Here is a 20,554-nt window from a genome sequence, read left to right on the forward strand (position 1 = left end):
TGGGCGCTAGGCCGGTTTACCAAAGTGAAGCAGGTGTGACCCCTTGAGGGCTGTGTGGCCCAGTGATGGGGCAAGGTCAGCGTCTACTGCGCAGGGGAGGAGAGTCCTGGAGTGGCTGGATGTAGACAGGCCAACTGATCCTTTGAAGACGGTCCGTTCTTTGCAGGTCTGTTCCATACCTGCCAGGCAGAGACAGCAGCCTTGTCCTGTTCAATCATTTAACATATTCACTGATCACTTTGGGCGAGGTCCTTTGCTAGGTGCCAGGGATGTAAGCAGAGTCCCCGCCCTCAGGGAAACAAACTTGTACAGTCTGGTATCCTCAGGAATAGAACTGTGTACAGAGTAATATGGGAGCATTAAAACACACACACACACATACAAAGAGAAGGGAAGTCAGCTGGGTAGAGAAAGAGCGGGAAGGTGGGAAGTGTGTTCCCGAGAGGTGAGAAATAATATCGAAAATACTTAGGAAAAAGCTCTCATTTTCTAGAACATGGCTTGTGAGCCACACAGGAGAGAAGGTTGGTGACGTGGATAAAGACACGTTTACGGAAGACCTTGCCCCCCATATTAAGGCATCTAGACTTTATCCAGTAGAGAAAAGAAGTGTATTCTGTGAGGAAGTGTGGAAGTAGCAGGTGTTGGGATCTACCTCTGTTCTCTAATAAGACTATGACAGGTTGAGACCTTGTTCAGCACGGGATTAAGTGTAAAACAAGACCTAATGGTCACAATAGAAACCATCTCGCTTATATCACAAGTGGCAAATCAGAGCACTGTCAGGTTTTGGGGTCTTTCCTAGATGGGTAAGTTGCTGCTCGTTAGCACCAGAGAGAAGGAGAGAAAAAGACGAGGTGGGGGGGTCTTCCACTGGGGCTCTTTCATGGGAACACAGATGAGGGGATGGGCCAGAAACGAGGCCGATACTGCCGGCTCTGTGTGAGCCCCTGCTGAAAAAGGGGTTCGCAGGCTCTGCCCGCCACCCCCTCCCACACGGAGGTCCAGCTGAGGCTGAGTGAATCCAGCAAACGGTCTGCCTTCCTTTGCAGGTGAAGCCTTATTAGAGAGCAACACCATTATCGACCACGTCTACTGCTCCCCATCTCTGCGTTGTGTTCAGACTGCGTACAACATCTTGAAAGGTTGGACTCGACAAAGGTCGACTAACTCCACCCTTCTGCCTCTAGGCAGCCCTACACCCAAATTACCCTGGACTCATGGGACGTGAGCCGATTGAGAGCTTCACATTGGGAATTTTTAGTGGTGCCTGGGTGGCTCAGTCGGTTAAGCATCTGACTTCGGCTCAGGCCATGATCTCCCAGTTTGTGGGTTCGAGCCCTGTGCTGACAGCTCAGAGCCTGCTTCGGATTCGGTGCCTCTCGCTCTCTGCCACTCTCTCACTTGTACTTTTCCTCTCAAAGAAAATAAAAACTTAAAAATTTTTGGAATTTTTAGCCAGGATTCCTATGGAAGAGGTCTTTGCAAAGAGTCCCCAAATCATACTCTGGTGGCCTAAATAAGATGAAAGGATAAGCAATTTTTCTCTTGAAAATGCAAAGCCCTCTTGGATGAACGGTAGCCTTGTAGAATATCGTTGTCTAGCAATAATTTGGAGCCTACAGAGTGATCCCTTTTTTGCAGTGAAACAGTGAAATCATTTCCTCCCACTCTGCTCTGGTTGCTTCTTGTTTATAGTAGCAACGATGCTCCTAAGTGTCTACAAATCTTAATCATCCTTGTTTCTTTAGTTAATTGGATGACTTTAAAAGTACCATTGCTATAAAGATACACAACTTTCACCCGAAAATCTGGGGATGCTTGAGTTACAGGGATCTCCATTCTCATTTCATGGGAAGGAAGAGTAGTAGAAACAGAGGGGAACTATTCACTTATACCAAAAAACAAACGAGCCAGAAATAGCCAAGCCAATGAAGAATTTACACTATCTTTGAGACTTCCTTAAGTAAACCAGAATGCATGTGTGTATTAAAATACTGTATGTACTAAATTTGCACAGAAAAACTGTATTGCAAAAGGCAATACAAAGAATGTTAAAAAGGGACCAGTCCCACTCTGTGGGTAATTACCCTTTGAAAAAACACAAGACTTGTGCACTGGCACTTGAAAATATTCAACATTGGATTTTCTGGTAGAGAAAATGAGTAATTTACATGATATTCAAATACAGTGTAAGCTATTGTAGAGTAGTGGATGCTAAGAGACTTTGTGAAATTTTGTCTGTTGTTGAGAGAGAGAGAGAGAGTCTGGGAGAGAGAAGGAGAGAATCTTAAGCAGGCTAGTCACAGGGCTCGATCCCACAACCCTGGAATCATGACCTGAGCCAAAATCAAGAGTCGGATGCTCAAGCCATGAGCCACCCTTAAGTTCCTTAGTAAGGCAACCTTGGGACTTACCTTAGAAAAAGGAATTGTAGTCACAGAAGTGTATACATTATATGGGGGAAGGACTTGTGTTCTTTTCCTTAAGTCAGAGACCACTTAAAGCCAGCATACATCCTGTTGGTGTGGCCAGAGTATTAAACTCAAATGTCTGTCACACATGGAAATCAAAAACCCTTGTCCAAACCCACATGCTTTCCACCTTCTTATAGCCGTGTAGAGAAACGGGTAAAAGAGAACAGATTTACCCGAAGTTTTATAGCAACTTGGCCTCTGATTTACTTCTCCACTGAGAATAGAGTGGTATTGCCTTCATCTTCATTTTATTTTACCTCTAAGGTTTACAACAAGAAAATCACTTGAAGATCCGCGTAGAGCCTGGCTTATTTGAGTGGACAAAATGGGTTGCTGGGAACACCTTACCTGCGTGGATACCTCCATCAGAGTTAGCTGCAGCCAACCTGAGTGTTGATACAACCTACAGGTAACCCTCTGCGCTGCTACTTCCCAGAGTCGATGCGGAAGCCCTTTTCTACGCCAGGCTAACCACGAAGAGGAAGGACTAGATGTAGCCTGTGGGCAGTTGTCCATAGTGGTGGAAGTCAAGTTCTGATTTTGAAAAACCACAACTGGAGAAAGCCAGCATCCCCTTATATTTAAGGTTATAGATATAACATATATATATGTTGTTCATATCATATATATATATATATATACACCATATATATACATATATATGTATATATACACCATATATATGTATATATACATATATATCATATATCCATATATATCATATATATCATATATATCATCATATATATGTATATATACACATATATGATATATAATATATACATATATATTACATATGTTACATATATTATATATATTATGTGTTATATATATATATACGTATATATATATATACATATATATATACATATATATATATATAGTTCCCTTATATTTAGGAAAGCCCCACACATTGGACTTTCCGGACTTTATTATATCTCTTTCAGGGAATAATAAAACCACTTTGCACTCCAGGATTATGCACCGGCTAGTGATGATGTGGTTCCAGAAGCTTGTTGGGTGATAAGGGAAATCACAAGGTCTTGCCTTCGATTGTCCTTTTTCAAAGCATTTCTCATTGTCTTTATCTTCATTTATTATCACTGGAACCCCAGAGTGTAGGCAAGCCACTCTAATCTATAAGAGAGTCCCAGCAGCTTGCCTAAAGTCATACGTTTAAGTGGCCACACCTAACAACGACGACACCAACTAACCTCTATTGATCATTTTCTGCATGTCAAGAACTGTATAACCTGCTTTATCATCTTCCCCATTCCTAGTCCGTTGCTTCTTGCCATTAGACCAGTCTGTGCAGGGAGTAAAAAGAAGTGTTTGCAGATTGATCACAAACGAATAGTCCACATGTAAATAATTAACTATCAAAACGCCACTCAGGCATTTCGTAAAATGTCCGTGAGAAAGGGATATTCACGACCACTGTGGTGGGGAATTAAGTTCATGTTTCGTAAGGCAGAATTGGAAGCAAGTGACCGACTGAAGCAGAAATGTCCTCCTTGTGGTGTCCCTTGACCTTTCATTTCAAATACCTACCCCAACCACAAATGAAGCAACGTGAGCTTCTGGCCAAGAGAGGAGAAAATGCCTTTTTTCCATATTCATTTTCCTCTTCTGTAAATGAAACTTCAGGTTACCCCCTAAATTAATTAATAAGTGCTACTTGCTTAAAGGAGTTAGCATTCCTCAAAAATAACAATGAAATCCATCAGATCCCCTACTAATGGGCAGTTGACCCTTAAACAACACAGGGGGTGGGGGAGCTGACCCCCACACAGTCAAATCCACGTAGAGCCTTTGATTTCCCCAAAACTCAACTACTCACACCGTACTGTTGACTGGAAGCCTTACTGGTAACATAAATGGTTAATTAACACATATTTTGTATGTTCTAAGGAAGACAAAAGACAATGTTAAGAAAATCAAAGAAAATAAGGGGACAGTACTGTATTTATTTAAAAAAAAAATTCCGTGCGTATGAGTGAACGCATGCAGTTCAAACCTGTATTGCTCAAGGCTGAACTGTACTTGACAGTTTGTCCTGTCTACCCTGTGGCAACTGTTTTTCTGTCCTTTGGGGGAAATGCAATAAATTGTTGTCCAACAGCCCTCATCCCTCCGGGCTGGAAAGAGGGTGAGTGATTGCCAACATTGGTGAAATGATTTTCCTCACTCACCACGCAGCACCTCCCAGGCCATCCTGGGGCAAGTCTATGTCTTGGGTTTCCCCTTAAATGCATCCTGCAGTTCCTCCCAAGCTGATTTTACAGAGTTTCCAGAATCACCCTGTCTGAGCCTTGCAATGCACACGCAGACCCACGCACCATCTTGGGGGCCAGGACGTGGTCCTTATTCCAGGTTTTCTTTTCCCCTACAGAAAATCAGAATTCCATCCGATCATTCTTGTATATGAGGGGGAGAGAAAGAGATGAAGCCTCTAACTCTGTAAAAGTCAACAATAAAGCACGTGAGAGGCATGGCCTCTAAATTCCCTCCGAAATTAATTATGCCAAGTGAGCAGGCCTTTTAAAGCACATAGTGATGCCTAAATGACTGAATAAATGTGGTGGGCAGAGGGGCGAGGATGGATAGGGTATTATCAGTCAAGAAGGCACCACTGAAAGAGAAAGAGCCCCGTCACTCTGGAACAGGAGGGAGGTGGGACAGAAACAGGTTAAGGAAAACCAGTCTGGTGACTAATATCCAAGCATCATCCACAGGCACCAAGACTGAGCCTGGGGTCTGGGTGTACAAAGCAGCCCCAGTCTTAGGGAGCTGGGCCAGAAGGACCAAGGCAGAAAAAATAAAATATACACCAGTTGGGTAGGGCTTCAGAATAGGGCTCTGACTCGGTGTGGATGGGGCATGAGTCTGGAGTGTTAGAGGGGCAACGAATCATACTTCGGTGTGGGGCTCAAGGCAGAAGTCCACCCTATAGCCTAGATCAAAGTGTGGAACAGAGTGCATACTGGGAAGAATACTGTTCCAGGAAGGCTACCAGAGTACCCGGTTCCCTGGGTTCCAGGTCTCGCTGGTGGTTGGAGGCCTACCTGACTCTGAGTGGAGTCCACGAGTCCTGCGGTTGTGGCTGGAGGCATGGCGCATGCCTGTAGACAGGGGTGAGGAAGCGTGGACTCTGTCCTACCCCCATCAGAACTAGTTCAAACGTGGTAAGCCTTTCATGGGTTCAACTTCAAGGCAAGAACAGACAAAGGCAGAAATTAGCCAGGAGGAACTCGATCCCAGCACCTACCTGCTCTTTACTTACACAAATCTCCCACATTACAATGTGATTCAACCATGGAAAGGACTTCCTAGACCACACAAAGTGGCCTTTTGTCACTGTCTGGGGCTCCCGGGAGACCACAGAACTAGATGACAGGTGATGATGGGAGAAAGAGCTTGCTCGGAACAATGAGGTGCGTCCCTAAAAGTGGTGATTCATGTCTCCCCCTATCCCCAGGGTATTGTGAGACACAGAAGGTTGTTTCCTAGGAGAAGTAGGCCTGCTGAGGGAATGTGATTTCGATGCGGGCAGGTTTCCTTCAAATGGAATAGCATCCTTCCTCTCTGGACAGTAAACCCAAGTGCACAGAAGGGCAACCTTCGGGGGGTGGGGGAAGGGAGGCACTTTCAGAAGCCATCCAAAATGGAGGATAAGTTTACCAGTATTAATCTCAGACCCAGGTTCAAATCCAGGCCCTAAGAGTTGCTAATGATGTTAAGTATAGGCAACTCATCTCTAAACTTTCTGAGCCTGTCTGGTCAACCATGAACGGGATTTGCCAAAGGGTCGCTGGGAGGGCTATACTCGATGAATGCAAGTAAGGCACTTTGCACAGAGCCTGACACGTGGGAGTATTTTAGTAAACCTTTGCAGTAGTAGCAGTCATGTATTCTGATCAAGATGCCATGCAAATTCACTTTGATAACTCACTACCACCTCCATCAACCCTCCACTAAACACCAACAGTGAAAGACAAAATAAGACAGAAAATAAGACACAGTAGTACTCGAAAACAAGACACACATCTCCTAGGCTAGCAACCCTAAGTAGTAAACGGAGAGGGGAGCGGCAGAAGTGGCCGAGATTGAAGACACGCAGGGTCACCAAGATGGGAGGGCCCTGCATTGATCATCCCCTTATATGGCTTCGTACAACGCGTCATAATCACCATTTACATCGACAGCCGGCTCACCCCGACCACACACTGAGGGCTCCTCAAGCACAGAAACTCGGTCCCTCGTTGTCTCTGTGTTCCCTGAGCTTTTCCCAGTTCCAGGTGGACGGTCTGTGTTCAAAATAAGAAAGAAAAGACTGGTGAAGATTTTATAAGCTCACAGACCCAATGGACCTAAGAGCTGCTTGCAAAACCTATCCTTTCAACTCCCCAGCTCATTTTACAAGGCCAGCATTACCCCGACACCAAAGCCACATAAGGACACTAAGAAAAGAGAGCTGCAGACCAATATTCCTCCTAAAGATAGATGTAAAAATTCTCACCAAAATATCAGCAAACCAAATTCGATAGCACATTAAAAGGATCATACACTGTCATCAAGTGGGATTTATCCCTCAGATGCTAGGATGGTCCAACATACAAACATCCATATAGGATACACTACATAGAATGAAAGGTAAAATTGTATGTTCACCTCATGAAGAAAAATCATTTAACAAAATATACCATCCCTTCATAATAAAAATGCTCAACAAATTGGGTGTAGAAGGAATACACCTCCACATAATAAAGGCCATATACAACCAGCCTGCAGCTAACATCAAACTCAATGGCGAAAGACTGAAAGCTTTTCCCCTAACATCAGGAACAAGGCCAATTCTTACCACTCATATTCAACAAAGTGCTGAAAAAGCCTATCCAAAGCAATCAGGTAAGAAAAAGAAATAAAAGGCGTCCAAATTGGAAACACAGAAGTAAAAATGTCTTTGTTTGCAGATCATATGATTTTATATATAGAAAATCCTAAAGACTACCATAAGGCTGTCAGAGCTAGTCAACAAACTCAGTAAAGTTGCAGGATACAAAATCAACGTACAGAAATCATTTGTGTTTCTATGCACTAACAACAACACACCTAAAGGAGAAATAAAGCAATCCCATTCACAATAGCATCAAACACATAAAATACTTAGAAATCAATTCAACGAAAGAGGTGAAAGATCTGTATACTGAAATCTGCAAGACTAATGAAAGAAACTGAGGGCACAAATAGAAAGATATCCCATATTCATGGATGAGAAGAATTAATAATATTAAAATGTCCATTCTACCCTAAGCCATCTGTAGATTAAATGCAATCCCTATCAAAATCCCAACGGTGTTTTCCACAGAAATCGAAAAAACAATCCTAAAATTTGTATGAGACCACAAAAGATCGTAAATAGCCAAAGTAAACCCAACAAAAAACAACAAAGCTGGAAGCATCACACTTGCTGACTCCAAATTATACTACAAAGCTATAGTAATCCAAACAGTATGGTACTGGCATGAAAATAGACACAGACCAATGGAACAGAATTGATAGCCTAGAAATAAACCCTCCAATACGTTCAACTAACATTTGATAAAGGAGCCGAGAATACTCAGTGAGGAAAGGATAGTCTCTTCAATAAATGGTGTTGGGAAAATAGCATAACAGCCTGCAGATACAGCAGTCACAAAAATTAACTCAAAATGGATTAAAGACTTAAAACGTAATGACTGAAACCATAAGACCTCCAGAAGGAAACATAGGGAAAAAGCTCCTTGACATTGTTCTTGGCAACAATTTTCTGGATGGGACACGAAAAGCACAAGTAACAGTCGCCAAAATTTATAAGTGAGACTACATCAAACTAAGAATCTCCTGCAAAGCAAAAGAATTTAAAAAATGAAAAAGCAACCTACACAATAGGAGAGCATATGTACAAATCCTATCTCTGATAAGGGGTTAATATCTAAAACATATGAAGAACTGGTACCAAAAAAAATCTGATTAAAAATGGGCAGAAGAACTTCACCAATATTTTTCCAAAAATGACATACAAATGACTAACAAGTACATGAAAAGATGCTCAATATCACGTGGTCAGGGAAATGCGCTTTTTTATTATGAAATTTATTGTCAAATTGGTTTCCATACAACACCCAGTGCTCATCCCAACAGGTGCCCTCAATACCCATCACCCACTCACCCCTCCCTCCCACCCCCCATAAACCCTCAGTTTGTTCTCAGTTTTTAGGAGTCTCTTATGTTTTGGCTTCCTCCCTCTCTAACCATTTTTTTTCCTTCCGCTCCCCCATGGTCTTCTGTTAAGTTTCTCAGGATCCACATAGGAGTGAAAACATATGGAATCTGTCCTTCTCTGTATGACTTATTTCACTTAGCATAACACTCTCCAGTAGGGAAATGCAATTTAAAACCACAATGAGATACCACCTCACACCTGTCAGAATGGCTGTCATCAAAAAGAAAAGAGCTGTTGAGTGTTGGTGAACATGTAGGTCAGCGTAGCCACTATGGGAAACAATATGGAGATTCCTTAAAAAATTAAAGATAGAACTCCCGTAGAATCCTGCAATCCCACTTCTGGGCAAATATTCAAAGGAAACGAATACAGGATCTCAAAGAGGTATCTGCACATGATATCACTCGTTTATGGAATCTAAAAAGCCAAACTCCAAGAAACAGGAGTAGAATGTGGTAGAAACTGGAGCGGGGGCAGGGATCGGGAGATGTCGGCCAAAGTGTACAAACTTCTAGTTGATAAGTTCTGGGGATCTAATGCACACTGTGGGGATTATAGTTGATAATATTGTATTACATACTTGAAAGTTGCCAAGATGGTCGAACATAAATGTTCTCACCACAAAAAGGAAACTGATCATGTGACGTGACGAAAGTGCTAGGCAACACTATGGTGGAAATCGTCTTGTAGTATGTAAGGGTATCCGATCAACACTTTTACACCTTAAACTTTCATGACGGTAAGTGTCAGTTATATCCCAATAAAGCTGGAAACAATGTAAAAATAAATAAAACCTATCCTTACAGCTTCTCATGGGTAAGGCTACAGAAGAGAGGCTTAGGAGATCTCCGGTGATCTAAAGAGAGAAAGAGAGGGGGGCGCCTGGGTGGCTCAGTCGGTTAAGCATCCGACTCTGGGTTTCCACTCAGGTAATGACCTCACAGTTGGTGAGTTCGAGCCCCACCTCAGGCTCTGCACTAACAGCCAAGAAGCAGCTTGGGATTCTCTGTCTCTGTCCTCTCTCTGCCCCTCCCCTGCTCATTCTCTTTCTCTCTCAGAAAATAAATAAATAAAACATGAAAGAAAAAGAAAAGAACAGTTAACATGTTGAAGGGAAGGGAAGGGAAGGAAGGAAGGAGAGAAAGAAAAGAAAGGAAAGAAAGAAAAGAAAGGGGAGGAAGGAAAGAAAGAAAGAAATCAATCTAACCTCTGCTTCCTGTTAGCAATGTGACCTAGCACTGATGGTAAGATTAGTCAAACTGCTTATGAGTTATCCTGCAAGTGATATCTGCAAATGAAAAATGTTTCATTTTTCAGCCGGTCACTCTAACACCACACATGCACAGCCTTTATTTCTGTGCATTGTGTACGTTTGGATCCCACTTCTACGTAGTGGAAATACTCTTCCCTATACCTCCATCCTTTCTAGGGAAATGGGTGAACAGAAACATGGAACTCTAGAAAGGTCTTGAAAGAAAAAGTTTAGAATAATATCAGTTGCTTTGTCTTGGGATCAAAATGTTTTCATTGCCTTTGTTCATTTTTCTATTACAGACCTCACATTCCAGTCGGCAAATTAGTGGTTTCAGAATCCTATGACACTTACATTAGTAGAAGTTTCCAAGTAACAAAAGAAATAATAAGTGAATGTAAAAGTAAAGGTAGGTGGTATTATTTTGGACTCCATATTTAAAAATGTGATCATTTAGGGGCGCCTGGGTGGCTCAGTTGGTTAAGCGTCCAACTCTTGATTTCGGCTCAGGTCACGATCTCACGGTTTTGTGAGTTCAGGTCCTGCGCGTCGGGCTCTGTGCTGACAGTGCAGAGCCTGCTTGAGATTCTCTCTCTCCCTCTCTCTCTCTCTGCCCCTTCCACACTTGTGCTCTCTCTCAAAATAAATAAACAAATGTTAAATATGTGATCATTTCTCCATCCTGGTTAATAAGCTATTCAAGATATTCTAACTTGCTTAATAAGAAAGAAAAGTAGTTCTAGACCTTCATGTAGATACTTCCACGTTAAATTTGTAATATCCTCTCTTGAATAGCTAAAATGGCAGATATTCCATAGGAATACACCAGACTTAGTTACTGTATGAAATAGTTTACAATTCTGCATAACACTATTTTGCCTATAATTTGATCCAGGGGCACAGGCACCCACACACAAACACACCTTCGCCAATACACGGTCACTGCTAGCACTGACCAAAAGTAGTGTTCTGGAAGATTCCAGTATGTTCCCTATTGAATCTTATAAACACTGAACTCAAATATTAAGTGATACAAAAGACAATTCACTCTAAATTTTTAGATAAAAAAGGGTTACAAAAGCGTATGCGCATTACCATTCCTTTTTAAGTTACTTATCTTCGGGGCGCCTGGGTGGCTCAGTCCGTTAAGCGTCTGACTTCGGCTCAGGTCATGATTTCACGGTTCATGAGCTCGAGCCCGGTGTCGGGCTCTGTGCTGACAGCTCAGAGCCTGGAGCCTGCTTCAGGTTCTATGTGTGTGTCTCCCTCTCTGTCCCTTCCCCACTCACACTCGGTCTCTCTCTCTCTCTCTCAAAAATAAAAATTTTTTAAAAATTGATAAACCACTCACTTCATTACTACTCCTATGCACCCACTGTAAAGATACTCATCAGCATATTCTATCAGCCAGAAAGTATGAAGTGCTCACACAATTCTATAGTGGTGACATTGAGAATTGTTATTAGAAATGGCAGAGAGCCCTACAGACACAGAATAATTTGTATCTTGATTGTGGAGGTTACGAAGAGTTACACAGGAGATAGTTGGATAAACTTGGTGCAGTCGAAATAAACCAAGTAGGTTATATCAGCATCCACATCCTGATTGAGCTCGGGTACCATAGCTAGGCAAGATGTTACCACTGGAGGAGGCTGGATGACCGGAATATGGGACCTCCTTGGTGTGCGTATGTGTGTATATAGTATACAGTTTAGTATATAGTATATATACGATACACACACACAATATATGTTTGTGTATATACACGTTACACAATATAGAGGTCATACGTATATAATTATATATATGTATATACATTATATAACTTAATATATTGTAAATATTTATATATTGCATATATACATAATTATAACCTCCTGTGCATCTATAATTATTTTAAGATTAAAAGGGTTGGTTTGTTTTTTAATGATGTTAGGCTGCCTTAACAATCGCTTAGCCAAATTGTCTCATTCTTGAGAATGTTTGTCCCTCCCTGGAACATTCGTCTTCCAGTATTTATGGAGTTAACATAGGTCTTTATAGGAATGGTCTTCCCAGTCCCTTACCTTTTTTTTTTTTTTTTTTTTCTCTTCTCCAGGAAATAACATCCTGATTGTGGCTCACGCATCTTCCCTTGAAGCATGTACCTGCCAGCTCCAGGGTCTGTCACCCCAGAACTCCAAGGACTTTGTACAAATGGTCCGAAAGGTAATTCACACTTACATTTCGGAGGTCTGTGGTGCCAAGTAGTCTCAGAGCAGTTCGATGACTGGCCGGTAGCTAAGTTGTTCGCAGCACGAGTTTATCCTGAGCTGGGAATACGCACGTATTGATTCACTCGACCAAGATGTCCTGAGTGGTGCTCTGTGTAAGGCACTTTATGAGGCCTCGTGGAAGAGAGAGGTGTTTGAGCTGGTTTTAGTTGCTAAGAGTGCACATTTAGAAAGGAGCTAAGAATTATCAGCAGACTGTCTGGATTTCCCTCGGGGGGCCATGGATTGGATGAAGAGGGGGGAGTGGACCAACACAGAGCCTCTGAAGCCTCAGCCAGAAGAGAGGGCCTGGCAGGTAGGCCAAAGCAAGCAGTGATTTAAAACGATCAGGCTGGGGGCGCCTGGGTGGCTCAGTCAGTTGAGCATCCGACTTCGGCTCAGGTCACGATCTCACGGTGTGTGAGTTCGAGCCCCACGTCGGGCTCTGTGCTGTCAGCTCGGAGCCTGGAGCCTGGAGCCTGCTTCGGATTCTGTGTCTCCTCTCTCTGCCCGTCCCCTACTTGTGCTCTGTCTCTCAAAAATAAATAAATGTAAAAAAAAAATTTTTTTTTTTAAACGATCGGGCTGTTGGGCAAACCAGGAACAAGGCCACAAGACAAAACCCATGAGACTGACCAACACATCTGGCTTCTTCCTTCTCGTGCCTGTGCAAGAGGCTTTCCTGTCAGTCGCCCTCCCACACGCTTCCCTCCAGGCTGACTTACGTGCTTCCTGTATCTGCCCCCGGAGAACCTGATCCAAACTCGATTGCGATTCTTTCTCTCCGTTTTTAAAAGCTTATTTACGCGTCCACGTCTCCCCGTGACTCCGTAAGCTGCTTGAAGGCAGAGATTTTTGCCTCTCTGTATAACTGCAGCTCTGGTGACACACACAAAAATACGTTTCGAGCTGAATTTAGGAACGGCACAGCTCCCGCTTTGAATGTTATAGGTGCCCATGCCAAAAAAAAAAAAAAAAAGGACAAAACCGGGTGAAATATTTTTCAAAATAGCATCCTCTCTCTCATTGCCCAAATATTATTTCTGAGATGTCCCAGCTGCATTTTTAGCTTGATTTGCAATTAAGAATCAACTCTGAGCACCTCAGCTTTCTGCATTATTGTCCGCTTTCCTCCCACACAATCAAGAAGCAATCTATACACAATTACTTAATTACGCTAGGGAGCTCACCATTTAATAAAGCCTTCCGATGAATCCCCTTGCAGTGTAAATACTCTTCCCTCTAATTTGTCAGTTTTGTCCATCTCATTTGTCTTTATTGACTCTTCCAGGAGACACAGGTCTACCGAGCCCCTATTAATGCCTGTGAATATTTTTTTTTTAATGTTTGTTTATTTTTGAGACAGAGAGCGACAGAACATGAATGGGGGGAGGGTCAAAGAGAGGGGAAGACACAGAATCCGAAGCAGGCTCCAGGCTCTGAGCCGTCGGCACAGAGCCCGACGCGGGGCTCGAGCTCCCGGACCGAGAGATCGTGACCTGAGCCGAAGTCAGGTGCTTAACCGACTGAACCACCCAGGCGCCCCAATGAATATTCTTTATTCTCATGGGCCACCCGAAGATCTTTGTGTCTAGGTAAAAGTTAAAGCATTAAACCTCTGTTTTCTATTCTTCCCTATCTTTACCACTCTGACTTCAGATCCCATACCTGGGGTTTTGTTCCTGTGAAGAACTGGGAGAAACTGGAATATGGCAGCTGACAGACCCACCTATCCTTCCTCTTACCCATGGACCAACTGGGGGCTTTAACTGGAGAGAGACCTTGCTACAGGAATAAGCCACACCAGTGAATGAGATGGAAAGGCTTTAGCAAGCCTTTGGGAGAAGGGTCTTTCTGTGTGTTTAGTAACGGTGGGAAAGTCGGCACCACCTTCTCAGTGGACAGCTCAGAATAATTTAGCCTACTTCCTTTCACGCTTTCACGCTCTCATGATGAGACTGTGTGAAGGAGAAAAAGACTTGATTCAGGGATAAAATTCATTCTCTCTGGATGCTTACCTAGCTAACAAGGCTTTCGAGAATTGTCTTCACAAATCGAGGCAGCTGCTACGGCAAAGGATGGGTTTCTTCCTTCCTTCTACGCATGGCCAAGGAGTCAGAGCGCTCCCAAAGGGAGCGGTCAGCTCGCGCTAAGGAAAGGTTCGGGATGAGGGAGTAAGTCCAGAATCCAGCTGGAGGGACACTGAGCTGCCATTTTGGTGATGGGATTTTCTTTTTAACTCCATGTTCCGGTTAGGCAAAGCCAAGCTGAAGAATTCTTTGACCGTTCTTAGAAAACATGCCCCTGCAGAGTTATTCTTAGATTCCCCATCAAATTCTACCCTCAACGTGACCCACCCACCAGTGCTGCTGGCTCAAGACGCCTGCTTGAGGACTCACATCCACCCCGGTACCACCACACTGTCTCTAGAACAGCTGGCTACAGCTTTTTGCTACAGTCCTTCTCCCTCGCTTCTGTCTGTGAAATGGGAGACAAAGCACTTTTGGAGACTCGGGAGGAAGATAAACGTGTGAAGTATTCAGTCGTAGGAGCAAAGAACTTGCAAAATATAAAGTCACCTGGAATTTTCCATGTCACAGCACTTCCAAACGGCCATGATTTGCTTGTCTTTGCCCATAGAGTCTAGACTGTGGTAACTGGTTAAGGATGTCGACGATTTGAAAGCATGTACGTTCGATACATTATTTGAGTCGGCAAGCAGCTCATTCTTGTGCAATATGGACATCTTTACAAACCATTCCAAGGGTCAGGTCATTGTACACTTAGGGTACCTGTCAAACATAGCAGAACATCCACCAATGGATCGGTTATACCAGGGAAGATATTGAAGTCAGGGAACTAATTTAAAGGATGACAGTCACGATCGCTGTTTGTGCTGTCGTTTTTATTTGTGTGTTTTTCTATAACTTAAAATATGTAGGTAGGGCTACTTAAGAAAAGGTGGGAGAGCCATATCCTGTGGTTTCTCCTCATACCTTGCTTCCCAAATTCAGAGGGAGTCTATTTAAAAGAAAAATAAATGACAATCAAACCAAAACATCAGTTATCAATGTGTATTTAATTGTGTGACTAGCTGACTGTTGGCAACAGACAATGGTCTGGTACAGTGTAGTTCACTAGATAGAATATGTGTGCAAAAGTCCCAGACGTTTAAAGGAAACATTAGTGCAAAACAAATCAATAGACGTTGTGGCACTTGAATAAGCTTCAAAACCCAAATAGACGTAAAACCCAGTATGTAAAAATAGATCTATGCTCCTGTTTGAAACTGGCATTTGAGGATTCCTAAAAAGTAGTAAAAGGATGCTGGCTATGCATGTTAATCAGCAAGAGGCTTACAGTTGGTTTTTCTTTCTTTTTAAGTCACTTGGACACATAGGTCATGAATTTTACATTTTAAGAAACAATCTTGATTTCTTCCAGCACTGCACAAACACTGATCCCGCTACTGGGTATAAAAGTACTCTGGGCGGATACCATTGAGTGATAGAAAAGTTTTAACCTTATAATGGGGGAAATACTCCTTTCTCTTAAAAGGTTTTAAGAGAAAAATCACGTTACAGCCGATGTAACATCACTGCTGTTCGTTCTTTGATCTGTCATGAAGTGAATCCACTGTTTAACCAGATCTGTCACATTTATTAGATTCTCCACAAATTTTCATGGACTTCCAATGCTCAGAATAATGCTTGAACACTTTGCGTCCGATTTCCTTGAAAGCTATAGCGGTGTGTTCTCGGCAGGGTCTGTACTTGAACTGAACAAAGTTTAGAATAGGCCACGCCCTCCCTCGCTCTTGGCTGTCTCGGTCCTAGATGACCTGATAGGCCAGGTTAGCTGGGCAACAATCTATCGTCCTTAGCACAATATGGACAGAGTCTTAGGCTGTCATGTACGTGGGCAGGAGGCACAGATCTGAAATCACTTTCTGAATAATTTAGGTGGAAAACCCTGAATTAGAGAGTTTATTCCTCTGCTTGAATCCTCTAGATTGTTTATCAAAATGGTCTGAATGGTTGGAATTCCTATTAAATTCTCTTTTCACATATACCTGTTTAAAAAACTAAACTCAGACTCCCAACTGAGAAGTTCTCTGAAAATCATGTTGAATCTATGTGTAGTAAAAGGAATGCACAAGTATATTACATGATTTCATTTTCATCCACAAAGCCTAGGTTGATATTACAACCTGAAGTTCAGTGTGGTTCTTTTGGATCTGAGGCTGATATTTATTAAGAACAAAACCTGGAAGGGAGGAGGGAGGAGAGAGGAGAGAAGGAAGGAAGGAAGGAAGGAAGGAAGGAAGGAAGGAAGGAAGGAAGGAAGGAAGGAAGGAAGGAAGGACGGACATGCAAGAGAGGAAGAATCAAATGTTTCTGGTAGAGAGGATTTTTTTTTTTTTTAATGTAGAAAGTTACCTGAAATGAACAGAGATGAAATTAACTGAAGGATTTAATCTGGGACTGAAACTCTGCAACAGTTTGCTGCTTGCCCTACTGTGCCACATCAATCGGCTAATGCCCCAGGATTATTCATAGATGGGACTTGGGTTTCGGTGATTTTAACACGCCACGTCTATTCCTTGTGGACTAGAATAATTGGCACATTTTAATGCACAAGCTGGGAGTCTTACTTTCCCAGGCCCTCTTCTCCATCGCTGTGTCGGTAGCTAGGAGCTTTACCCCAGTGTGGAGTTAGAATACAGTGTTTTCCATTACATTTAGATTCATAGAATCTGAATGGCTGATTAAATGGCCATCTGATGGCTAAAAGAGGGGGGTATTTTTCACCCTGTAGTGGAAGGCTTGGAGGAGTTTCTACTTTTTATTTGAAGTATACTTTAACCAAAGAATTATTTTAGAATAACCTTATATTTAGAAGATGATTTTGCAAAAAATAAACAGAAAAAAACAAAAAATACTATCTTCTGGAGTGAGGTCGGTTTGCTAAATCACTGTGGATAATTTTCCCGCATTTCAAGCTGATGTGGTCATTTTCCCGTCAGTGGTATTTGGAGGCATATACATCGTCATCCAGCTGTGCTTAGCGTTACCATAAATGTACCTTTTCCACTCAACTAGCTGCGTTCCTATTAAAGGCCAGTTACCCAGTGTCACTGGGTACTCACTGAAGAGCGATGGTCAGAGAAGTTCCTATCTCCTTGCCTTTGTAGGGAAGCGTCTCCTGTTGTAGCAAAAAGGAAAGCATTCCTCCGTAACCTAGGCACTCCGCAACTCCAGTGTTTAATTTGAGACCAGTGATGAATTGCTCTTTGGAATCTACTCTAAGTAATGCGTGTGTTCGAATACAGATGAACCTCCTTTTATTTTCACAGGCAAAGTCACAACTGTACTGTGTCTGCACGAACTTCTCAGATAATGAGGCACAGGGTTATTTGCATTTAAATTGTAGTCCTGCACGTATGAGAACTGAGAGGTGCTAGCTAGTCCGGGTGCCTTGCCAGGAGGGATGATGAGCCTGGCCTTGGAGGGTAGGGAAAAGAGCTATTTAACATCTACGTAGGTTAATATTCACTTTACAAAGGTGATGGCGGGGGGGCGGATATTTTGTTCGGTGATGGCAGATGCTTTTCCTGTTTAAACATAGGATTCAAATCGGGTTTACTTCTCTTGAACACTTCACCATTATGACTTTTCCTAGGAAAGGTAACTAGCTAGAAAGAAAATTCAAGGGAAGGAAGAACTGCCGTTAAATACAGAGGAAATAACGTGATCTTTAAATACATATAATGTTGTGTTCGGTCTATGTAAGCTTAAAATAATAGCAAGTAGTCAGACTTAATACACAATCAGCTCTTAGAAACGTATTACACAAAACCACTTAGCTGCCTCGGCCCCCACAAAAATCAGAATTTTATAGCTGTTTTGAACTATTCTTGGACTTTGTACAGGATACAATTGTATAACGGGAAATGTGTGCTGGTTCTTTTCTCTGATTGTCACTCAAGATGGGAACACCATCCCAAAGCATTCTGGTTCTGCATAGACCATTCTCAACCTGCTGTTTCTGGAGGTGTATCCGTTTCACTCTCATTTATAAGGCTATTGTATCGTGTGCGGTTTTTTTGTTTTTGTTTTTGTTTTTTCGGTTTCTGGGGGCTTGGTTTTGTTTTTATTCTACGTGATTCGGGTGTATTTATTTGAAGAAAAAGGTCTGTAATTATAAAAAAGGAAACCCGCACCAAATTGTATCGCCAAGTTCCTTGTAAACGACCTGTGGCATCCGTGCTTTCCTGGCTGTGTGTTCTTCCTCTGGATACTGCTGTAATTAGATCATTCCATTCCACGAGCATCTCCGTTGAAGTGGTTCATAGATGATTTAATAAAGAGGAGCTGTGTCCTCCGTCAATCCAGAGCCATCTCCTATTAAATTCTGAGTGGTCTCTCTTCCTTCATGTCTTTCGATGCTGCTGTGGTCATTACTATTTCATCAATGTCCATTAAGAGTGTGATCCTTGGGGCGCCTGGGTGGCTCAGTCGGTTAAGCGGCCGACTTCGGCTCAGGTCACGATCTCGCGGTCCGTGAGTTCGAGCCCCGCATTGGGCTCTGTGCTGACGGCTCAGAGCCTGGGGCCTGTTTCAGATTCTGTGTCTCCCTCTCTCTGACCCTCCCCCGTTCATGCTCTGTCTCTCTCTGTCTCGAAAATAAATGTTAAAAAAAAAAAATTAAAAAAAAAAAAGAGTGTGAGCCTTCACTCAGAGGGCCAGAGGGGCATTTGCTGCTGATGGAAATGGAGGGATGATGCTCCAAGCAGCACTGTGGGTCTCCCTGGTCCCCTCTGGCGAGGCTGCTCTCCGAGTCACCCAGGCTGGAGAGGGGACACCCAGGCGTGAGAAAACAAGCTCCAAAATGCTCCCACTGCCCACAGGCGAGCCTTCACCCCTCACCCCTGCTCACTTTGAGGATGTAAGTGCTCCAGGAATGATCCATAGACTAAGAATTTGGGTAAATGAGGGGCGCCTGAGTGGCTCAGTCAGTTAAGCATCCGACTCTTGATTTCATCCCAGGTCATGATCTCATAGTTCAGGAGTTCAAGCCCCGTGTCAGGCTCTGCATTGATAGCGTGGAGCCTCCTTGGGATTCTCTCTCTCCCTCCCTCTCTCTCACACACACACAAAATAAATAAATAAACATAAAAAAGGAATTTGGTAAGACAGAGGGAAAATCCAGCTCAAGCTAGGTTCCACACTCCCCAAAGCCGTAATAGAGCCCATTTTTGAGGTACGGATACATTAAGCTGATGTAGAACAAGCCACGTGTACCAATTTATACTCCGACGCGAACACAGATTTTCACGGACACAGCCAGCCACTCCCCTGATACGGTTTACTGCCCGAGAAAACAGCAGCTCCTGCTGCTGTCGGACAAAAGACCGGATGTGTTTAGCCTTGTGGCTCGTCCTCGGTCGTTCTCTGCTTGACAGACGCCCTAACTCATTTTGCCCTCTTGTGATGGAAGGAAAGGCTGCCTGCACATCCAGAGAAAATGAACCCGTATGCTCTGGATTGATTTAAGCTGCAATCAACGAAATGTCTTTTTTTTTTTCTTTAAAGACTAAAAAACAGTCTTCCTCCTGAAGAAACAGAATACTTCATTTTGCCAGAAATCAACCTGTAAAACCCAGATGGCTTGCTCCCGACCATGAAAAGAAACAGGTTTAGATAGATCACCGGGTGCCAGTCGTACGTTGAGAAGGAGAATCAACACAGCCTATCACTGGAGAAGAACGTCATGCTGTACCATAGAGGAAGCCCTCATTCTGGGGTCAGAGCTGGGTTATTGCTATCCTGGCTTAGCTGCTTGCTAGATCCCTTGGACTGTTTGCCCCTGCGAAACGGACACATAAGTTTTTACATCATGGTTGTATGAAATGGGATAATGAGTATGAAGAGCCTAGGGGTGCCTGGGTGGCTCAGTCGGTTAAGCATCTGACTTGGGCTTAGGTCACGATCTCACAGTCCACGAGTTCGAGCCCTGCATCGGGATCTGTGCTGACAGCTCAGGGCCTGGATCCTATTTCAGATTCTCTCTCTCTGTCTCTCTCTCTGTCTCTCTGCTCCTCCCCCATTCACGTTCTCTCTCTCTCTCTCTCTCTCTCTCAAAAATAAACATTAAAAAAATTAGGTAAGTAAATTAAAAGCCTCATAGGACATGCTAAGAAGAAGACACTACTTGCTAATAAATAAACAATTGCTTTTGCTAAAGCCAAAAGTAAAATCACACATGTAGCTGTTTTCGTATCTGTGGAAAATATCAGGGGCAAGGA

The 20,554-nt window shown here is 43.0% G+C and overlaps 1 protein-coding gene and 1 long non-coding RNA gene across 10 annotated transcripts in view; one reads left to right on the top strand and one right to left on the bottom strand.

The window, feature by feature from the left end:
• Window positions 1–20,554, top strand: part of UBASH3B (ubiquitin associated and SH3 domain containing B) — a 145,592-nt gene that overhangs the window by 121,992 nt on the left and 3,046 nt on the right. For 2 of the 4 annotated variants that reach the window (XM_042958065.1, XM_042958067.1), the window contains exons 10-14: window positions 1,053–1,145; window positions 2,742–2,886; window positions 10,297–10,403; window positions 12,093–12,202; window positions 13,906–18,658. In XM_042958065.1, the coding sequence (XP_042813999.1) occupies window positions 1,053–1,145; window positions 2,742–2,886; window positions 10,297–10,403; window positions 12,093–12,202; window positions 13,906–14,043 (593 nt within the window). In that variant the 3' untranslated portion in view covers window positions 14,044–18,658. Of the gene's footprint in view, window positions 1–1,052; window positions 1,146–2,741; window positions 2,887–10,296; window positions 10,404–12,092; window positions 12,203–13,905; window positions 18,659–19,841; window positions 20,065–20,554 lie in introns of those variants that run through there. The other 2 variants (XM_042958068.1, XM_042958066.1) reach the window with 2 other exon arrangements.
• LOC122231077 lies at window positions 4,439–13,630 on the bottom strand. 6 transcript variants are annotated; one of them, XR_006208196.1, is made up of 4 exons: window positions 13,437–13,630; window positions 12,972–13,125; window positions 12,218–12,381; window positions 4,439–6,784 (listed from the first exon to the last, which is right to left on the bottom strand). It is a non-coding gene; the product is annotated as an uncharacterized LOC122231077 (long non-coding RNA). The 6 variants fall into 6 exon arrangements; XR_006208199.1 differs by having other exon boundaries at window positions 12,218–12,370; window positions 12,972–13,630; XR_006208195.1 differs by having other exon boundaries at window positions 12,972–13,630.

The sequence above is a fragment of the Panthera tigris genome, chromosome D1 (assembly GCF_018350195.1).
Source record: "Panthera tigris isolate Pti1 chromosome D1, P.tigris_Pti1_mat1.1, whole genome shotgun sequence".
In the NCBI taxonomy this organism is placed as follows: domain Eukaryota; kingdom Metazoa; phylum Chordata; class Mammalia; order Carnivora; family Felidae; genus Panthera; species Panthera tigris.